Source organism: Podarcis vaucheri, assembly GCF_965113315.1.
Source record: "Podarcis vaucheri genome assembly, chromosome: 4".
In the NCBI taxonomy this organism is placed as follows: Eukaryota; Metazoa; Chordata; class Lepidosauria; order Squamata; family Lacertidae; genus Podarcis; species Podarcis vaucheri.
In genome coordinates this window covers 87026461-87047077 of record NC_138762.1, presented here as the reverse complement: position 1 = coordinate 87047077, position 20617 = coordinate 87026461, and the positions used below count along the sequence as shown (strand labels likewise).

Sequence of the window (20617 nt, the reverse complement as noted above, 5' to 3'; positions counted from 1 at the left end):
TTGTTCGTGCCTTTTAGGGCACAGGGTGGTTTGAGATCTGTATAGCAAGCCTGGCTTTAAGTGACCAGACACATTGCCACAGAGCAGCACAGTCACTCGATCTTTTGCAGCGATGAAGCCAAGGGTTTGCTTTTCAGCTTTGGCAATGTAAGTCTGCTCAGGCATTTTCTTCCAGAAAAGCCCTGTCTGCGTCGGAAGACTTGCTCTAGAAGGTATGCTTTGTCATCCAGCAGCCACGTTAGTGGTGCACTGCACATCTTTGCAGCCTCTCTGTCTGCGGGTGCAACCTCTCCTGTCATTTGGATGTCCTTCAGGTTGAAATGGGTCTTAAAGCCGTTAAGCCAACCTGGGCTGGCTTTCAATTCCTTGGCAGGCTAGTCCCCATCTGTGGGTGGAAGGTTTGAAGTGGTCATAGAGGCTTTTGGTGCAAGATGCTGCCATCCACAGAAGTATGTTTCTGCTTCATGTTTCTCGTTCATGTCGTGAGAGCCAGTGTGGTGTAGCGGTTAAGAGCGGTAGACTCGTAATCTGGGGAACCGGGTTCGCGTCTCTGCTCCTCCACATGCAGCTGCTGGGTGACCTTGGGCCAGTCACACTTCTGTCAAGTCTCTCAGCCCCACTCACCTCACAGAGTGTTTGTTGTGGGGGAGGAAAGAGAATGTTAGCCGCTTTGAGACTCCTTCGGGTAGTGATAAAGCAGGATATCAAATCCAAACTCTTCTTCTTCTCTTCTTCTTTCAGCCACAAGTTCAGTGCCTTCTCCGTGTCCAGCAAAGCCTTGTCCTGCACCTGCCTGGTCACCTTTGCAATTGTTGCCACAGCCCACAGATCTCCTCATGCAGCCGAACCTGCATGCCGCAACACGCACATATTTGCCATCCCTCAAGTAGCCCAGCACAGCCAACTTCTCCTCTTCTTTGGTTTCTCAGCAGCTGATGACAATGATTATGTCTTGCATTTTGAGGCCATTCTGCAGCCTGAAGCTTTGCCAACCACCTCCTCTGCACTGCCAACCCCTCCATTGTCTTTCCAAACCCCTCCACAAGTCTTTCTTGCCTCCTCCGATCGCTGTCTCTAGCAACCTGTCCTATGCCCAAAGACTCTCACGAGGGCTGCTGGCCTTTTCCTATCTGCTCTCCCACCCCTTCATGCCATTTTATTATTATTCCTCTGTGTGTGCCTTTTTCTGATAGTCTAGAAAAACATGAACTGAGAAGTTGTAGTGTCCTTAAATCAGCAAGGGGGGAAATATGTGAGGGATTGCTTCACAGAGCTTGGCAATCCGTTCATGGAAACTGGTCAAGACCTTGATGTTATTGGCATCTGGGTCATTGCAGACAAAGAAATTCTTGAGAGAACAGCTTCCGCAGAGAGAATTGGTAAAATAAAATAACATTTTTAAAAAATCTGTACAGCCCCTTTGTTGAGGAACAACTTGCTAACAGGAGCTTATACCCAGGAAAATGTCTTCTTTCAGTGCACCAGACGAGAAGAAGTAATAAGAAAACTACCCGAAGACTCTTTTTCAAGGCTTTTCCTGGTGAATCTGTGGTATGATATTAATATTGAGCAGTTCTTCAAACATGAGAATCATCTATTTCCGCCTGTGCTCTCCAGCAGCTATGATATATGTGCAGGCAACAAGTCAGAATTGGTACACCTTTTAGAGGTGACATGACCAGAATCTGCATAATTTTTCACGTTTCTGCAATGCCTTAGAGCAACACACCAAACATTGTGAAGCCACATAAACTGTTGCTTCCAGCCATCATCTGCAATGATACTGTGAAAAAGTCTGCAGTGGATTAACTTTGGGCTAGATACTTTACCCCATCTACTAAGGGACAGGCAAAGGACAAAAAGGTACGGACCCTAAGAGACAGGTCCTTCCAGATTCAGTTATTTCAAAGAATTGATAGCATGTTGTGAGAAATTTCACAGACAGAGCTACTTGGGACCTTGTCTGTAGGTTGCCTTGCACATTTTCAGGTAGCAACTGTTGTAGATTGCATCCAAGGTAATAAGAATGCATTGGCTTCAATAACTGGACCAACTTGAACAAGCCAAGAAGAAGTAGATACTTTCAGTCGCCTTATGCTGGATCAGACCATTAACTAGGTTTAGGTTTGATGAGGCCCTAAGCTACTGAAGGTAATGGGGCCCTTTATATGTCCAACTGTCCTTAGTCAACAACAAATTGTCACTGTTTTTTGTGTTGAATATATGCTATATAGTAATTTATGGACCTAATAGGTATCTAAAGCCATTTGCACATGTAGAAGTTTGCACCTGAAGAAGGAGGCCATTTTGAGATTCCTCAGCCTTCTCTCTACATCTCGCAACCAGTCCTTTTTAGGATCATATGACTCATTTGTCTCCTTGGTGGATTACTGAAAGAGTTTAATCCTTGTCCTGGCTCTCATCTTTCTGTTCTTTATACCTCCTTGTTAATGGACACCCTCCAATGGACACACCTGTCAGCTTGTGCCTCTGGGTCGAGGTGGCGGGGGAGAGGAAGTGGTGTAGTCAGGTTGCTTCATGTTAAAGAAAATAACATGTAACAATGCAGTGTTGTGTGTTTACTATCAGATTCCTGTGAATAAGACACTGGTAACCTTGAGTCATGAGTGTTAATAGCCTGGGATATTCCAGTGGCCACATCCATTGGATGTATTTCTATAAGAATTGTTAGATGATCTTCCTTAGGTCTTGCAAATGGTTAGGAAATACTAGTGAGCTCCTTCCAAGGAAAACCAAACCTAGTGTTTTGCCCCTCCGCTACTTGGAGAAGCCATCTGAGTACAGCAGTATAATTCCAATACATCTTACCTATCTACCTATCCCAGTTGTTCCCAACATTGCATCACAGGCTGGCATCATGAAGAACCCAGAATAAAGGCTACACATGCAGGAGGAAGTGTGGCAAGGATGTGAAGGAAATAAGTAGCTATCTTATCTTTAAAATGGAAGTTTTTAATATTTAATGCTGTATTGTTTTTAACACTTGATTGGGAGCCGCCCAGAGTGGCTGGGGAAACTCAGCCAGATGGGCGGGGTATAAATAAATTATTATTATTATTATTATTATTATTAATTATTATTATTATTATATCAGAGGCATGGAGCAGCCTAAGCCCCCTAACACAATGATGTCCCTGTGTTCACGTTTTGCCTTTTCTCCATGAAAGTAAAGGCTTGCTATTCATTCCTACAAGCTTAAATACTGTGGGCAGAACCCAAAGTGCTGACCATCGTATTTAGGTGGGCTCATTGCTCAGTGCAGATGCTTTGCTTGTAGAAGGTCCCTGTCATCTCCAATTGAAAGAGTCAGATAGCACATGAGATGAAAGACCCCCGTCTGAGACCATAGTGGACAATGCTGAGCTGGGGTAACAAATAGTCTGATCTGGTACAAGGAAGCTCTCTATGGCCCTCTGCTTCAAGCACAGCCAAGACCTTTGACAAGCCTTTTGTCCTTTCTCCTCTTTGAACTGCAGTCCTCTGAGCCTTCCCGGGAACTGCTTTTGCAGTGTGGGCTGCCGTTTGATAGCCCTGAGCTCAAAAGCACCCTTGGGTGACCTGAACTAGTGGCTTCATTCTTTGAATCCTAGATCCTCAGTAGTCAGTAGTCATTCCTGTCGAAATCATCGGATTTACGTTCCAACCCACAATGTTAAATACTTGGAAAGAAGTTTGGCAGCCAGCATTGTGGGTGTGTAGCCAGAAACAAAAATCACATTGTGTTCTTTTTCAGCCAGTTTCTTATCCTGGGGTCTTTTGTGTCCTCGGTTGTTACTGGGCCCCATCCTTTGCACTTTAAATTAATGACAGTGAGTGCCTAAAATACCTTTACTCCCTAGAGGGGCTGGATTACTTTTTAACACTTTTCATGGGCAAATTAGGCATGTCTTCAGTGCAATGGGCTTGTCTCCATCTCCTTCACTCTCTGTCACTGAGAACGATCTAGAAGAAGAGAAGGTTGGCTTTGTAGATCTGTTTTTAAGGAAGAAAAAAGGAAAGGGGGCTAGCAAAGATGCAGTGTCGGAAGGTGCTGATGATGGAATTCTGCCTATAGGTTTGTGGTTTTTTTAAAAAAAGAGGAGAGAAGATCCAGGGAACTGGGTCCTGCTGGGAACAGAACAACTTTTGGTTCTTAACATTTAGAGCAGGTTTCAATTGGTTTTTATTGTGTTCCACTGTCACCCAAATGGATGTGGATAGTAGCAATCATAGCCACGTAGGTTGATGGCACCTGTGAAAGACAGATAAGAGACTCCCACTGTGTGCATAATAGGGGCATATGTACTTTGTAAGTTGACACACAAAAATAGCTGTGGTGAGCAAGTTGGCCTTTACAGCTGTTTAGTTTTCGTTTTAAAAAAATAACACCTTACAAGTGTTTGTTTATTCTTTTTATTGCAAATGACCCTTGGGACTGAAGGGGGGTGGTTTTAAAAAATTGCTAATTGCTAATTTACTTGTTTTAATCAAGCCGTGTCTACTTTTATTATTGTAGATTGTACTGATCCTTGGCCACCATCTGCGTTTGTGCTTACTTTGTGTCTTGGTTTTGGTTGTAATTCCCTGGAACAATTATAGTTTAAAAGGGTTGAAAACAGTTATAAGTCTGATGGATTCAGTTCTAACTTTGCTACTGATTGACTATCTAAGGAACTAAATCATCAACTTGGAGGGCCTTAGGGAGCAATCCTGTACCAAGAGCTTCTGGGTTTATGGGGAATTGAGGTTCGACAGCTGCAGTCATTCTTGGAGCAGGAGAGCCTGGCCAAAGTAGTTCATGTGCTGATTACATCAAGGGTGGATTACTGCAGTGTGGATTACTTCTTCCCTTGCGCTTTATCCAGAAGCTGCAGTTAGTGCAGAATGCTGCAGTGCAATTGCTGACAGGAATGAGGTCTTGTAAGCATATAACACCTGTGCTTAGAAGTTGGCACTAGTTGCCAATCTGCCACTGAGCCAAGTTTGTTTTATGGAATAAAATTAACGAGCAAGGCTAGGATTCAACAGCCCTCTGGCTGAACGTGGAGATTCCTGGTCCAGCCCAGGCTACACTGGCTTAATTCCCTCATCCTCAGCTCATCTGGAGATAACAATGACATATCTCCCCCATCCAGGTGCAGCCAGTACCCACTTGAGAGAGCAGAATCTGATGGATCTTAAGCTGCTGTAAACCCCCCAAAAGGGTTTTGGTGGCACCAGAGGGACTTGGGCTGAATCCTAAGCCTGTTCAGCACAGTCTTGTGACTTGGCTGGATGGTTACGTGGGAGCCGGTTGAAGCTAAATCCTTCGAAGACAGAGGTCCTGTGGCTGGGACGGGACGATATGGGATGGGGGGGGGGCAACTCCCATCTCTTGCGGGGGCGCAATTAGTGCCAGCACCGTCCGTTAAGAGTTTGGGTGTAATCTTCGACACCACCCTTTCCACGGAGGCGCAGATTGCAGCTATAACAAAGGCGGCATTTTTCCTTCTCCGCCAAGCTAAGCAGTTGGCTCCTTACCTCTCTCGCCCTGACCTAGCCACTGTGATCCACGTGACAGTCACCTCCAGACTGGATTATTGTAACTCGCTCTACGTGGGGCTACCCTTGAGACTGACCCAGAAACTCCAGCGGGTGCAGAAGGCTGCAGCAAGACTCCTTATGGGGTCTTCGCTGCAAGAGCACATTCACCCAGTGCTATACCAGCTACACTGGCTCCCGGTGGAGTACAGGATCAGGTTTAAGGTGCTGGTTTTAACCTTTAAAGCCCTATACGACCTAGGACCCTCGTACCTACGGGACTGCCTCTCCTGGTATGTCCCACAGAGAAACTTACAGTCTTCAAATAAAAACATCTTGAAGGTCCCAGGCCACAGAGAGGTTAGGCTGGCCTCAACTAGAGCCAGGGCTTTTTCGGCTGTGGCTCCAATCTGGTGGAACACTCTGTCACAAAAGACTAGAGCCCTGCGGGACTTGACATCTTTCCGCAGGGCCTGCAAGACAGAGCTGTTCCACCAGGCCTTTGGCCAGGGCACAGCCTGACCCCCTCCTTTGGCAATCCTCACAGAACTCTGGCCCAATGGTTGCCAGTGGCTTGATTTGAATTAATTTTATAATGAATGATTTTAGAGTGTTGTGTTGTGTTGTGTTGTGTTGTGTTGTACTTTTGTACTGTTTTATTGTTGTTAGCCGCTCTGAGCCCGGCTTTGGCTGGGGAGGGCGGGATATAAATAAAATTTATTATTATTGTTATTATTATTATTATTATTTATTGGCAACCAGGGGTAAGTTAAGCCAGAGGAAAAAAAGGCTGGTGTAACTTAAACACTATTTTAAAGTCTTGTTTTCCTTCTGTCAGGCTCAGACCAGTTCAGCCAGTAATACTGAATGGACTTTGGATTTGGTGTTACATTATGCTAAATTAATTTACTTGCTTTATGCCAGCTTCTTGTGTATGGGGTTGCTCCCTTCGTTTAATCAGCTATCAATGTACAACTTGCAAGTCATTACTCTCTCACCCTCAGTTTTGAGCTGCTAAATGGGAATATAATAAGCCCACAATTTACGTGCATTTTACTTGTGCACATTCAGCTTTACACGTTTGTCCAAAAAAAAAGAATAAGTTTTAATTAAAAGGGGCTGGGAAGGGGGCGGGCATTGGGGGGGAGAGACTTTGGCAATCCCACCCACCATTGCACCCAATGTCTTTTTGACCATACACGATTTTGGCATTAGGTACAATCCCCAGAACGCAACCCCCTCGTAAGTTACTGTAATACTACTAACCTACCTTACAGGGTTGTAAGAATTACTGAGATGAGCATTATGCTGTTTGAGCCAGAATTGTGTTTTCAGGACTTTGCTGTGCACTCTTGAGACTAGGTTCTTTTTTCAAACAAGTAACTGGAACTATGCATTCTTAATTCTGCACTGTTTTGCCACCTTGGTATTACGTGTGGTGCAGTTATTTCAGAGCAGGTACCACCTCAGTATTCTTATAAAATGATCCAGAATATCCATCTTCATAACATGCTATTGGGGCTCAGTTCTGGAGCCTAATATGGTACTTATCTTGCTTATTATGCCTGTAATTATTATTAAAAGGTTTCTGTAAAGAGTGAATTGCGAAGTATGTAGTAAACTCATGGGATATCGTATCATTCTTTTTCAGTTAATACGACTTGAGTATGATTTTCCATTTCTATAATTAAAAGCCCTGAAAAATTAATTACAATGAGAGACTGACTCTTGGGATAGATAGAAAGAAAGGGGAAGGATCCTTTTGATTGAGAATTGCTAATTGAGAATTTAGCAGCCTCGGGGATTTGATAAGCCATTGTTATATTGTACTTGAAAGTCGTTGTGCGATACATAAAATAATATTTTATTAAATATGTGAGGATATTGCTTCATACTTGTTTCAGTTCTTGGATAAGCGGGGGTGTTGTTAAATGAATTAAAGTCATTTCAATACATTTCCCCCCTCAAAAATATATTTTCCATTTATTCAGTTGTGAAGTATGGTAATGCATTGCTATTACGGTTATCAGAACATGCTTTGCTTGGATCACACCAGGGCCAGTTTAGCTCAATATTCCAATAGCTTCCAGCCAGTTTTCCCATAGTTTTCCAATAGCATCCAGCCAGATGCCCTTGGAAATCCACAATCAGGCTATGGAGATGATAGCCATCTCAAACTTATTCCATCTGGTTATCAGAGGCATGTTAAATCGGAATAAAGAGGTTGCACTTAGCCATCCGGGCTTGTAGTCATTGATAGATATAATCTACATGGGTTTAACCAATGCAAATTACTTCAAAATGCAGGTGGTAAATGAAAATACAGAATGACTTTTGTTTATGACTATCAGCCTGTCAGTGACTTGTATTATTGTGTACTCTACATATTCAGTGGAAGCCATAGTTTAACATCACCAGCATGTTCACAAACCTTTCTGTCAGTTAACTCATTTTTTATGTCAAATTTATAACATTTTGGTCGATAGCTCCATGTCACAAAATCAGCCATGTCCATTCATATTAGATATAACTTATGTGGCAAGAATTAAACTGATGCGAGCAAGGACTGCACGGCATTTGAATAGACTGGGCTACGTAGAGTAGAAACAGAATTGCAGCTTTTGGGAGAATCGAAACAACAGTACCATATATTCTGGATCCTCAGTTATATCAGATTCATGTCCCTTATTAGGTATTTTATTTGAAAATAGCATGGTCATACAAATGCATGTTTTCTTCATTTCTTCTATTTAATCAGATAGAAGCTAATGAAATGGTGAAATTGTTAAAAATGGGTGAGAGAGATTGTGGCACTTATCAGCTAACAATATCTATGTATATCTAGTCAAGTAAGTCCTGTTGAATTAAAAAGGACTTTCTCCTAAGTAAGTGGGTATAGGATTGGTGCCTAAATGGTATTTTTGTTGGGTTATATCAGGGGTTGCCAACCTGACATTTGTGGGCACCGTGGTGCCTGTTAAGGATTTAATTGGTGTCCCAGGGAAGTTCCCCAGTTTTGAGTTTGTTTGTTTTTTAAAGAAAAAAAAGTTCTCTTAAAAATAAATTTGTGGGGCAAAATGTGCAGCTGCCTTCTAAGCGATTTCTGTGGAATTAGAGTGAGTGTGATATGCCTTTTTCCATGGTACTGAGAAACGCACTATTGTTTGATGTCCACAGTCAGGACATTGCTTACTTCCTGTGATAAGCATAAGGTCTCTTTATGCCATCCTCTCCCATGGCAGCCATTTTGTGACTGGCACCCCCAACACTTCCCCAAAAATTGAAATGTGTCCCTGGTCCAGAAAGGTTGGTGACTCCTGAGTTATAAGAATCATATCAATCTATATCAAAGTATTTTTACCTGGAAAAATTTTACTTCTGAAGAAGTGTGCATGCACACGAAAGCTCATACCAAGAACTAACTTAGTTGGTCTTTAAGGTGCTACTGGAAGGAATTTTTTTATTTTTACCTGGAAGTAATTATAATTGATATCAACTTACTTTCCTAGCGGGCTAAAGAGAACTGCCTTACTTAAATTCCATTGAAACCCAGGACTCTTACCAAGTCTTAGTTTTCCTTTTTTTAATTTCTCAACAAATTACTTGCCTCGGTCTCCTGTGTGGGAGTGCTTAGCTTTCTTTGAGAACAATTCAATAAAAGCAACTTTGATGAAATTGCACTGCTTCCAGATTGTGTCCTTCTCTGCTTTAAATGAAAAGATGTTTGGAAGAGCCCTTGATATTTGCAAACCGCAATGTCAGTATCACGGAGATTATTTACTTGATGAGTTAAAGGAAAGGGGTTAGACCTAGTGGGAAGGGAGTGGTCTTCGTTAACTATTTAACCTATGTAGTACTTCATCATTTTATGGATGAGATCAATTATTCCAGGCCTTTGTCAGTTCTCTTTCGGTTTGTAGTTAGTCCTATCATTGCTTAAAAGGATTCCACCACCCTTTTTTCTATATACATCATTTTAAAATTGATTATATTGTGACATCAAGCGGGAGAAAATAATTGAAGACTACAGTCATAAGCAGACTTAGGTTCCATATGAAATCAGGAAACTTAGCATCCAAGTAAATGTATGGAGGATGTTGTTAAAGTGTCACAAAAAATAAACAAAGACTTTATTTAGATTAAAACATTAGATTGGTGTTATTGTTTCAGCTTGGGCTCTACTGCCTTGTTGTGCATCCTTTAAAACAACAGCAAGGTAACCAGTGATGCTTTCACCATTTATATGCCTATATCTCCAGCAAGAAGAAACCTACCTATTTTAGCAGTTTATTTGCAGAGGGTCTCTTGGAAGCCTCCCTTTTTCTCTCTTGCTACCGGTTTGGTTTTCCAGCAGGCAACTGCTCTGTGGTGTCACCGATCCCAATCTGTTCCTTTGAGATCCAGGGTTTGTCATTGCTGGGGTTAATTTTTAAAAATAGCATTACTAACCCCTTTCCCCCGTGTTTCTCTGTTGCTTGTACTGGACTGTGTACTTTCTCAGGCTTTTGTAAAAGCTATTTTAATCATTGTAGGCAGTTTCAACTGGAAACACTGTCCTTAGTGCTGATTTCACTTACAGTCGGCTTGAACCTGTTTGTGCCCATCTGTTTTAGCAGAGTCAATCTCTTATTTGCAGCAGAATATGAGGCTCATTATGGAGGCCATATTATGAACTGAATTGTGTTTCTAAGGTTGTGTTTTTAAAAGCTCAAGTTCCCCAAACCCTCAGAACCCAGCATCTAATCTTTCACTGAAACAAGCTGATTGGCATTTTTAGATGGAAAAGGAGGCTGTGACATTGTTTTGAAAAAAACAAAACTTCCAAGCAGTTGTTTGTTATAAGGGGGGAAAGCAGGAAAACCATATATATAAGGTGTGTGTTTGATATGTTGGTTGGCATGGTTTTGGTTTCTGTATCAACTTAATTAGAGAATGTTGCTAAATCCACACCATTTGGAGTTGCTAGATCAACTGCTGTGAAACATCTGGATATCAAACATGTTGCTTCCTTAATTGGCCACCAATTCCTTGAAATTAACTTTAGACTCGTGACGCTAAACTTTCTAGTAAATCTCTGTAAGATCAGCGCTTTACAGGCAGCTATCAAATGCTATGCCAGGCTCCTCTGCAATAGTGAAGGAAATATGTATTTTGAACATTGGATAAGCTGAACAAAAGCATTAAAGATGATTCTATTTTTTTATATTACATTGTTTTAAACATTTATATTTGGAGCTGGGGCCTTCTGTAATAAGTCTGTTTGTTTCTCTTCCTCTTGATATTTTTATTTCCCTTTTCAGATGGACTTCTGTAGGTCCTTGCCACTTCAAAGGTCAGAAAGTCCCTCCTCTTTCCTCTTCCTTCACAATGCACACTAGGAGAGAGGCGTTTTCCTTTTCTGCATATTCCTCCTCTTGATCTGTGCGATATTGTGGTTGACCAGATTTAAAACACTACAGTATTTAGGATCCCTGCAGTGCCATTTTACGTATTTGGACCTGGAAAGTGCCCCTGGCAATAACTACCTGAATTTCTTTTAATTACATAATATAGCTGCATTTACTTCGGATTCTTTTTGACTGACGCTGTAAGGCAATTGTAACCATGGATGATGGGATTAAGTGCCTCTTGAAGTGACTTTAGCTTCTTGTGCGAACAAAGGGATAGAAGGGAACACTTAGCCCCTTTTTGAGTAAGCAGCTTTCTCCCCCCTCCGCCACCAGCATATAAAAGAATTACAATTAACAAACATTATCCCCAGAGGTAAATTGAAATGTACATGCAGACAAGAGCTGCTCTTGACTGCAATTAGACATATATGATCTGAGGTATTTTAGCCATTCATTGTTGCTAATTCTGTGAGAAACAAGCCATTGGAACAAAACGATTAAAATGTTAGGCCAATAACTGGGATTATTAGTCTGCAAAAATCAGCCTTTTCTGCAGCTTTGAATAGTCTGATTCTCTAGTTGGCTCACTTGCGTGTGTGCCCAAGACTTGTTGGTGTTTGTTACAAACCATTTAAATGTTCTTCTTCTTTTTCATACGAGAGAGTTGCGTAAATGGGGACATTTTATAATTTCATGTCATTGCCAATGCCTGGGGAATCTCTGAAGGTGGCAGGGGCAGTCAGAGGGAACCTGGAACAAGACGCACCATCTTCCCTTGGCTATGACTTAACTGCAGAATGAAAATGCGTTACTCAAAAGCAGCAAGTAGGTGCTTAATTTGAGCACTTCCCACAGGTTGCAGAACCCAGCTCTTCTAAGCAAAAAATCTGAAATACTGAAGTGCAGAATTTTAAAGTTGCCAAAGCAGCAAAGCCCTGGTTATAGAGATGGAGAGTCAGGGGGAGAACAAGTCGGTGTCCTAGGGACTGGGTATAAACCCATCATCCTGAGAAACTTCAGGAGAAGAGACTTGGGTGAGGATATAGGTAAAACAAAACTATTCCCCTTAATTTGCCCAGGGGAAATCTGTGGCCCTGCAATGCTTTCTGTCTTCAGTGGAGGAGATCACAAGATTGCAAATTCCTGAGATGGTGACTCTAGGTCATGGTTGGCATTCGTTTGTTTGTTTGCAAAAATGTTTATATGCTGCTGTATCATAAAAGAAACCTAGCAGTTTACAATAATATAAAGATAAAACCAAACAATAAAGTCATAATCAGTTAAAACCAAGTTAAAAGTAAAAATAATTAAAAGCAAACATCAGTTGACCATTGTTGGGGATGTATTCTTAACTGCCTGCAGAGGCATGGCAGACTAGAAAGGTTTTCAGCAGATGCCTGCTGAATTTCTATTGGCAGGGTGTTCCACAGGACTGGGCTGATGACACTAAAGGCTCATTCCCCATTGTTGTCAAACAAACCTCACCAACTCAGGCAACGTCCAAAGGTGCTCCTGCAGAGGATCTCCGTGATTGAGCTGAATGATAAGAGTTCAGGCGGTCCTTGAGATATCCTGGACCCATATTGCTCTGGGCTTTGTAAATGGGCAGATGGGCAGCAGTGGCATCACATGTCCTTGGCCAGTGTTAGCTGTCACATTTACAGGTCAATCCTATGCATGCCTACTGGAAGTCAGCTCCATCATAATTCAGTGATGCTTACTTGCAGGCAGATGTGTGTGCAGTCTCAATTAGTCACCAGCTTGAACTCAAAGAACAATGTCAGAGCATTGGTCCTGCCAGCTCAGTGTTGCCTACACTGAGCTAGCAGCAGTTCTTCAGCACTGGCCTTAACTGGAGGTGTCAAGAGTTGAACCAGGGACCTTGTGTATGCAAGGCAGGCCCTCTGCCACTGAGCTATGGGCCTTCCATGACACAGTGACATCAACGTCATGAGAGCTACTCCAATTTTTCTTACACTACCCATCAAAGTTGGTGGTCATCACTGCATTCTCTGTAGGCGACTTCCATAACTTAACTATGTGCTGTTTGAAGAAGTGCTGTATGCTTAGCGTGATACGATTCTGCTTAGCGTGATACGATTCTGAATCCAGGACTTTGTTTTGATTACCAGAACTGAACTGAGCGTCCTTCCGCACACAAAAAATATTGTTATCCCTGCCTCCAACCCCGCTTTCTTGATTTCAGTAAGCTGATATAAAGTTTGTGTATTTTTTTGTTCCCATGGTTAGTCAACTGGGTGTCAGAAATTTTTGCTGATCTATATCACATCAACTGGGATTTACCTTTTGGCTACCCCTACCCTTGGAGTTAGGGATGTGGGTGGCGCTGTGGGTTAAACCACAGAGCCTAGGACTTGCCGATCAGAAGGTCGGCGGTTCGAATCCCCGCGACAGGGTGAGCTCCCGTGTTCGGTCCCAGCTCCTGCCCACCTAGCACCCACAAAAGCACACCAGTGCAAGTAGATAAATACTTATCTGCTCTGGCAGGAAGGTAAACGGCATTTCCGTGAACTGCTCTGGTTCGCCAGAAGCAGCTTAGTCCTGCTGGCCACATGACCCGGAAGCTGTACGCCGGCTCCCTTGGCCAATAAAGCGAGATGAGCGCCGCAACCCCAGAGTCGGCCACAACTGGACCTAATGGACAGGGGTCCCTTTACCTTTACTTACCCTTGGAGTTAAGGCAGCATGCAGATGTTAACAAAGTAAGCCGTTCTTGTCAATAATTAAAGTGGCAGTGGAACTTCTTGAAAGTGTTTAAGAAGTACAGCCTGAGATTAATAGAGATCTCATCTTTTTTTTACAGGAGGAGTCCTTTTCTGCCTTTTCCTGCTCCTAAGCTTGGTTATCGCTTGACACCGTCTCGTAGCTACATACCCCGAAGGGCTGTACTCTACGTGCCAGCTGACGACGAGAGGAAGATACGGAAAATCTCATCTGTCGATGTGGATTGTGCTGTGCTGGATTGTGAAGATGGTGTTGCTATAAATAGGAAGGTAAGCAATACGTTCTCCATCATGTTACATGGGATTATTCTATCACGCAATATAGCTGTGCATAGAAATCAAGCCATTTCACACAAATTTATGTCCTGGTGCTGTCAGCTCTGTTTCCACTTGCAAGCAGTACTTGGAAGGCTGTTGTACAGGAGCGTATCAGTGCAGATCTCGCAGATCAGTTGCACATTGGCATGTGCTCATATCGCTGCTGATCTTCAGAAATGCTTAAATGCAGGCAAAGGCTCATTATGACCCACTCTCTTGTGTTTTTTTGTGATCTTGACCCTGGTTCAGACTATCAGAGAATGCCCACATGAGGAGTGACAGCAAAGTCAAGCCTGGGGTTTGTCTAAGACACATGCACCAACTGGGATAGCAGCAAATTGTTGTCAGCGTTTTTAAATAGCCATCATACTGCTAAGACGCTAATTTTGAATCGGTGGTTTCTTTTGCTGCAGGAATATAAACCCAGATATGTGGAGCAGTGGATTTTTAGTATGCTTATTTCTCTCCCAACTCTCTCTTTTCTCGAGTGAAAATAGTCTTTTCTCCTGTTGCAGAGTGTGTCCATTTCCGTATGTCATCCTTTCTTTCTTCTTCCAGAGTGGATTGAATAGAGGCTTCATTGTTCGTTCCTTTAGGGATCAAACTGTTGCTCTTATTAGAATGCTTTCTAGGGCAGCATCGTCTTCTATTGTTAACACTTCAATCCTTTAAGGCAGCAGAAAGGATTCTTTACAGCTCCTAGATAAGGTCAACACGGCAATATTTCTGCCCGAGTCCTCACTTTGGTGCTAAATGAATTGCTGGTTGCTTCTCATTGGGCCTAGGGAGTAAGAACTCGGCACTGTGGCATTATGGTCCTGAGACGGATGAGCCCAGCAAGCTCCAAGTACAGAGTTACCACATTTAATAAAGCAAATTACCTTTTAAATAGTTATTATCTCTGGGAGTGTATCTCCCCATAGGAACTGACCCAGACCCTGCAATCACCATCTGAGGCCCTTCTTTGTGTGTCTCCAGAGGGTGACAACATCAGAACAGGTCTTTTCTGAGGTGACTCGCCATTTGTGGAACACTCTCCCCAGGGAGGCCCACCTGGCGTTTTCATCACATATCTTCAGGCGCCAGGCGAAAACATTTCTCTATGACCAGGCCTTTGGTTGATAAACATTCTATGACCTTTTAAATTTGTTTGTGGGAGGGGGCTTATTGGTTTGTTTCTGTTTTATGATGTATTTTGTGTCCTCCTTTTGAATTTTTATGTTTGACCCACACTGTGATCTTCAGATGAAGGGCTGTATACAAATTTAATTAATAATAATACGTGCAATCAGGTGTGTGGGCTACAGTGGTACCTTGGGTTACAGACGCTTCAGGTTACAGACTCCGCTAACCCAGAAATAGTACCTCAGGTTAAGAACTTTGCTTCAGGATGAGAACAGAAATTGTGCAGCACCAGTGGGAGCCCCTATTAGCTAAAGTGGTACCTCAGGTTAAGAACAGTTTCAGGTTGACAACGGACCTCCAGAACGAATTAAGTTCTTAACCCGAGTTACCACTATATAGGGAAGGACAGATGGCAGCCGACTAATCAAGGACAAGTTTTTTAGAACCACACCTGTCAACCTGTTAGGAAACCTAGCCAACCAGGAGAATTTGGCCGACGCTTGGGGCTTGCTTGCTACTTCCAGATAATGGGTGGCATTCAGCTAAGTGTGCTTTGCTGTCTTTCTCTTGCAAGTTATTATTATTATTATTTTATTACAAAACAATAAATAACAATCATTGCAAAAACCCAAAGTAATATCCCTCCTCCCCCTTGGCTCCCACATAAAAAATGCAAGAACATTTTGTCAAAGGCAAATAAATGAGTACCAAATCTCAATAAAATCATTATGTTCTTGTTGTCCGTTTAAACTCCCATCAACCCTAGCTGGCAGGACCGGTGGTCAAGGATGATGGGAATTGTAGTTCCAAAACAGCTGGAGACCCAAGTTTGGGAAACCCTGATTTAAAGCCTCTACTCGTTTGTAGGTTTTATTCATAGTAGTCCCATTGAAATTAATATACATGAGGAAGTTAGGACCATTCATTTCAAAAGGCCTACTCTGAGTAAAATCTAGCTGACTATTACCCTCTGTTCCAGAAATGAAAAACTGGCTCTGTTCTTCCAGTGCATGATACTGACAATCAGGTAAACCACTAGCGCTGGGGAAGCCAATATGGTGCCTTCTAGATGTTGCTGAACAACCACTTCCATCAGCCCCAGCCAGCAGGGCCAATAGTCCTGGATGATGGAAATTATCGTCCAGCAACATCTGCAAGGGACCATGTTGACTACCCCTGCCCTACTAGAGCCAGTCGGGGGCTGTAAGTAGAGCCACACCAAGGATGGAGAACCTGATGTCCTCCAGAGACTGCAGCTACTATTATTCCAGACCATTGGCCTTGTTGGGTAAGGCTGATTGAAGTTAGAATACAGCAGCATCTGGAGGTCCAAAGGCTCCCCATCTCTGCCTTACACCACCCGCTATCTTAACGTGGAGCCCTCCAATGTCTCGTTTCTTATCCCTGGCTCATGAAGGGGAATGCGTATAGCAGGCATGAGATAAAATCATAAACTGGGTCAGTTGTGATATATGTAAGAGAAAATGCAGGCAAGCTCATTCCGAGCTTTATCAGCATCAATAGAAAAAAGCTGCGGTGGGCTTTGTAAATCTCTGGCTACCTCAATTAAAGCCGACCGTTTTCCTGTATTATGTGATGATAATCTGTTTATAACAAAGCCAAATGGTTGGGATTTGTCAATGCATCAGGTATTTCTCTGGGCCCATAGTGAGAATTTCAACGAGCACTTCACAACGAGAGTCACTGATAACTGGAGGGGTTTTCTTTTTTCAACAAGATCTTTGTTTTATTTATTATAAATTAGTGCAGCAGCTAATTGTACCTTTCTACGGGGAGAAAGCTAGCTGAGCAGAAGATAGAGAATGATTAAACCTACACAGACACATGGTGTGGTAACATCGCTCCGAACGATATAGAAAATTGGAATGGGAGCAGGACTTTCCCAGGTCTCTTGCTATTATTAAAAGCAGCTTGGGGAAATTTCTTCAATCCGATTTGGGAAATCGAAGCCTCAGCAAAGTGAACTCCGTCGGCAAACACTGCAACGCTTTTTTTGATCCATGAAGAGTTCTGTTGAATATATGTTTTCACATAGGTTGTAAAGTATTTTCATGACCTTATTAATCCCTGTATGGCCTTGGAAAGCCCGCCATTCCTGATTGGTAATGCTGACAATAAATGTTTGGTGGGTTTTTTGTTCCCATTGTTTTACTCAGCATCTTCCTCTTGAAAGAATTTGGGGAGTTTCTGAGGAGGTCAGAATATCAGCAATTTTAAAAACAAGTTAAATTGGGGAAGGGGGGCTTGATTATTTTTAAAAAACAAAAAACTTTCTTTCTGTTACATATTTTTTTTAGTTGGCACTTCCCTGGAGGTTCAGAAATATCCAAATTGACTTTCACTGAGACACAATGGATATAATTTCTAGAATGCAGTGGCGGGGGGAAAGGGCTTGGTACAAATTTACAGAAAATTTTGTATGCTTATACAAATAAAACGGAAGGCATTCTTATGTTATCGTTTGCTAGAGCAATGCTTAGACCTTTCCTTTGAAACATAGACTAGGAAGCTCGTGATCCTACACAATAAATGGGGCCCACCAGTCATATATTATGCCTGACAACTTTGCACACATGCTTCTCATACAAATGGTCCTGCGTTCAGTTCCTGGCATTTCCAGATAGACCTAGGAAAGATGCCTAGCTGCACATCTGGAGAACTGCTGCCAATCAGTTCAGACAATGGACCAGTGGTTGAAGGGAAGGGAAACACTTTAAAAAATAAAAAGTAATGTAAAGCAGCACAATTAAAAATGTCTAAATTGCATCCTTGTTACTACTACTATTGTTATTAATAAGAAATATGTATTAATAACAGATTTATTTTTTTTAATCTCCATTATTTAAAATAACATCCACAGTTAAATATAACCATATTTTCATCATGCATTCTTTATATACTGTATGCTTACTACTGTTCCTACTAAGGTTAGATTAATCTGTCTATTTCTGGCTTTTGCATTTTTTGCACATATTGTTCCAATGCTTTCTGATTCTGCATTAAGCTACTTGAAAAAAAGAAGGAGAAGTCTCCATTTATATTGAGATATACATTTCCTCTCAGAGTTTATATTTAAAATACATGGTTTGATGCGGTAAAACTGCCAATAATTGCATTGCAGCAGAAGTACAAAATCAGTTGGATACCTAAGTTCCAATCTGCACTTTGGTCCAAGAGAATGTTTTATGCAGGGATGGGGGGGATGCACTTATCAAGCATCTCTAGATACCATCTAGAGCACTATCATTTTTAGCCCACCTTACTCTCTGCATATGAGGCTGGCAAAGCTCATGCATGCCTTCCATCAGTCCTAGTTGTTGTTGTCAATGTTGCTGTCAGTGCTATATCTCGGAAATATATGAAGGCTGCCAACCATTTCTTTTGTCTCCAAATGCTATTTGGGGAAATTACTCAACTGTCTTCCTGTTTATTGCAAACAAAGTGGCCAGCCTAGCCATGGAATCTGAATAGTACTTTTCACCCTTTGTGAAAGGATAAGCAGAACCCTGCTGTTTTCTGTGTTTGCACCTAAAAAGAGGCGTGACTGCATGAAGATCTATTTTTTTGACTTCTTGAAGGCTGGATATACTTTGTGATAATGCAGTCACGTAATTAATTACTCAAGATCCCCACTGTAGTACATTGCTTTTAATACTAATTTATATTAACACTGTTTTTGCGTTGCCACAAAACACCCATCGATAAAACAGTGGATTGTAATGATTTCTGCCGCAATAAAACTCTTGCCTTTGAACGAGATGTAATACTTGAGTTTAGGATATCCCTTAAAAATTGTGTTCTGTTAGTTCCCTAGATAGATCTTTGAAGTGACATGTTGGGTTCAGCAGGGGTGCTAGCCAACCCAGATCTGCCTGCCTGCTGTTTCTTAGCGTTATATCATTGGCCTTTCCGCTATGGCACAAACAGGAAGAATACTGTAGGCATGTAGTGTTGGTCTTGGTCTTCAGAGCTCTGGGAGTTAGAGGCTGTGGCCTGTCCAAAGTTTCCCAGTGATTTTGACAACTTAGCTAACATTGCGATCTTCTATAACTTCCCTTTCTCGGTTGTAGCTTTCCATCTGCAGTGTGGAAGCAGGAAATAACGAGGATTCTCCTCCAGCTATTTTAACTGGGAATAGTCTAAGGGCCATTAGTTTGGAATAAAGAGGCAGGGGTTTGCTGCCGATCAGCTTTGTCTGGACTCGAGAATCCGTTGCAGAGTTTGAGGATCCAGGCCAAAGTCAGCAGCTTTATAAGAACAGGCGAAACCCTATTGGTTCCAAATGTTACTTGGCACTGCTTCCAGAACTGGTTTTGGCATTCCTCTGTGCCATCTATGGCGGATGTGCTGAAATACAGCAATGTACAGACGGCATCCTCTAGCAACCCGCCATAGTTTCTTGTGGTGCTGAGAATGAGCTGCTGGTTCCTGATTTGCAATCCCTGGTCCTTTATGCTTTAACCTGTGTAGTTCCTTTGAACTGTTGAGTCAGTTTGAATTATTTTGTAACACATAATCTAAGGTCCAATGAAGGTATGTGTGAGTCACTATCACCACTTCTATTATTATTTGTGGTTCCTGTAGCACTTTCTAATATACAGAAGTGCTCTACAGTTCTGATTTATTTTTTGCTTTGATCAAGCTAGTCCTCTAACAACGATTATTTTTTGGAAGCCATCATAAAGGAAAGAGAGACCGGGAGCTTCAGATCAGAGAAAGCAGCACTTACTCACATAAAAATAGTATTGTTACGTGCTCATCGGTGCCTTAGCTAGAAAAACTGTTTATACTTACAAGTATTTTCCAAGCATAATTTTGAATGACCATTTGAAGGATCAAATGCATACCCCCAACATTTCTCCAATGAAAGTAGGGACATCCTATTCCATAATAATTATATATTTTTTAAAATTTATGTCCCAACCATCTGACTGGGTTGCCCCAGCCAGTCTGGGCGGCTTCCAATAAAAGCATAATAAAATATTAAACATTTTTAAAAACACTTCCCTATACAGGGCTGCCGTCAGATGTCTTCTAATCTAAAGGTTAAATAGTTACTCCTTGGCTTGGGGATCTCATAACTCCATAATGCCAACATTTCTCTGGTTAGAATAGGAAGGTAAAGTGGGAATGTATCCAGGAAAGGTCTTTGCACAGGAGTGAGGCATACTGAGCTGCTGGGGCCCTGGCAACCTGCCTAGGCTGTTGCGTGCTGACGCTGGGCCACGTTAGGAGCCCTGGAGGGTCTATTTAATGAACAAGATTGATGCAAAAAATCAAGCATGGCGCACCCTTTGGGCTCCAAATGTAGAGGGCTAGCTGCAGACCCCTTCGCATGCTCAAATGGACACCAAGCATTGGCCGGGGCCAGCATGCACCCTCTGTCACAACTTGCCAGGAACATACAAATGAAGCAGACTTTATGGCGATGGCAGTGACAGCCACCTCCCAAGTTAGGAAATGCTACTGAAGCTTACTCCTACTTTAAGAGTCAAGGCT

General features: G+C 42.2%; 1 protein-coding gene across 2 annotated transcripts in view; it reads left to right on the top strand.

Annotated features, from left to right (window-relative positions):
* Positions 1-20617, top strand: part of CLYBL (citramalyl-CoA lyase) — a 191201-nt gene that overhangs the window by 100752 nt on the left and 69832 nt on the right. Inside the window, exon 2 of one of the 2 annotated variants that reach the window (XM_082218823.1) lies at positions 13735-13924. In XM_082218823.1, the coding sequence (XP_082074949.1) occupies positions 13735-13924 (190 nt within the window). The remainder of the gene's footprint in view (positions 1-13734; positions 13925-20617) is intronic. The other variant, XM_082218824.1, reaches the window with a different exon arrangement.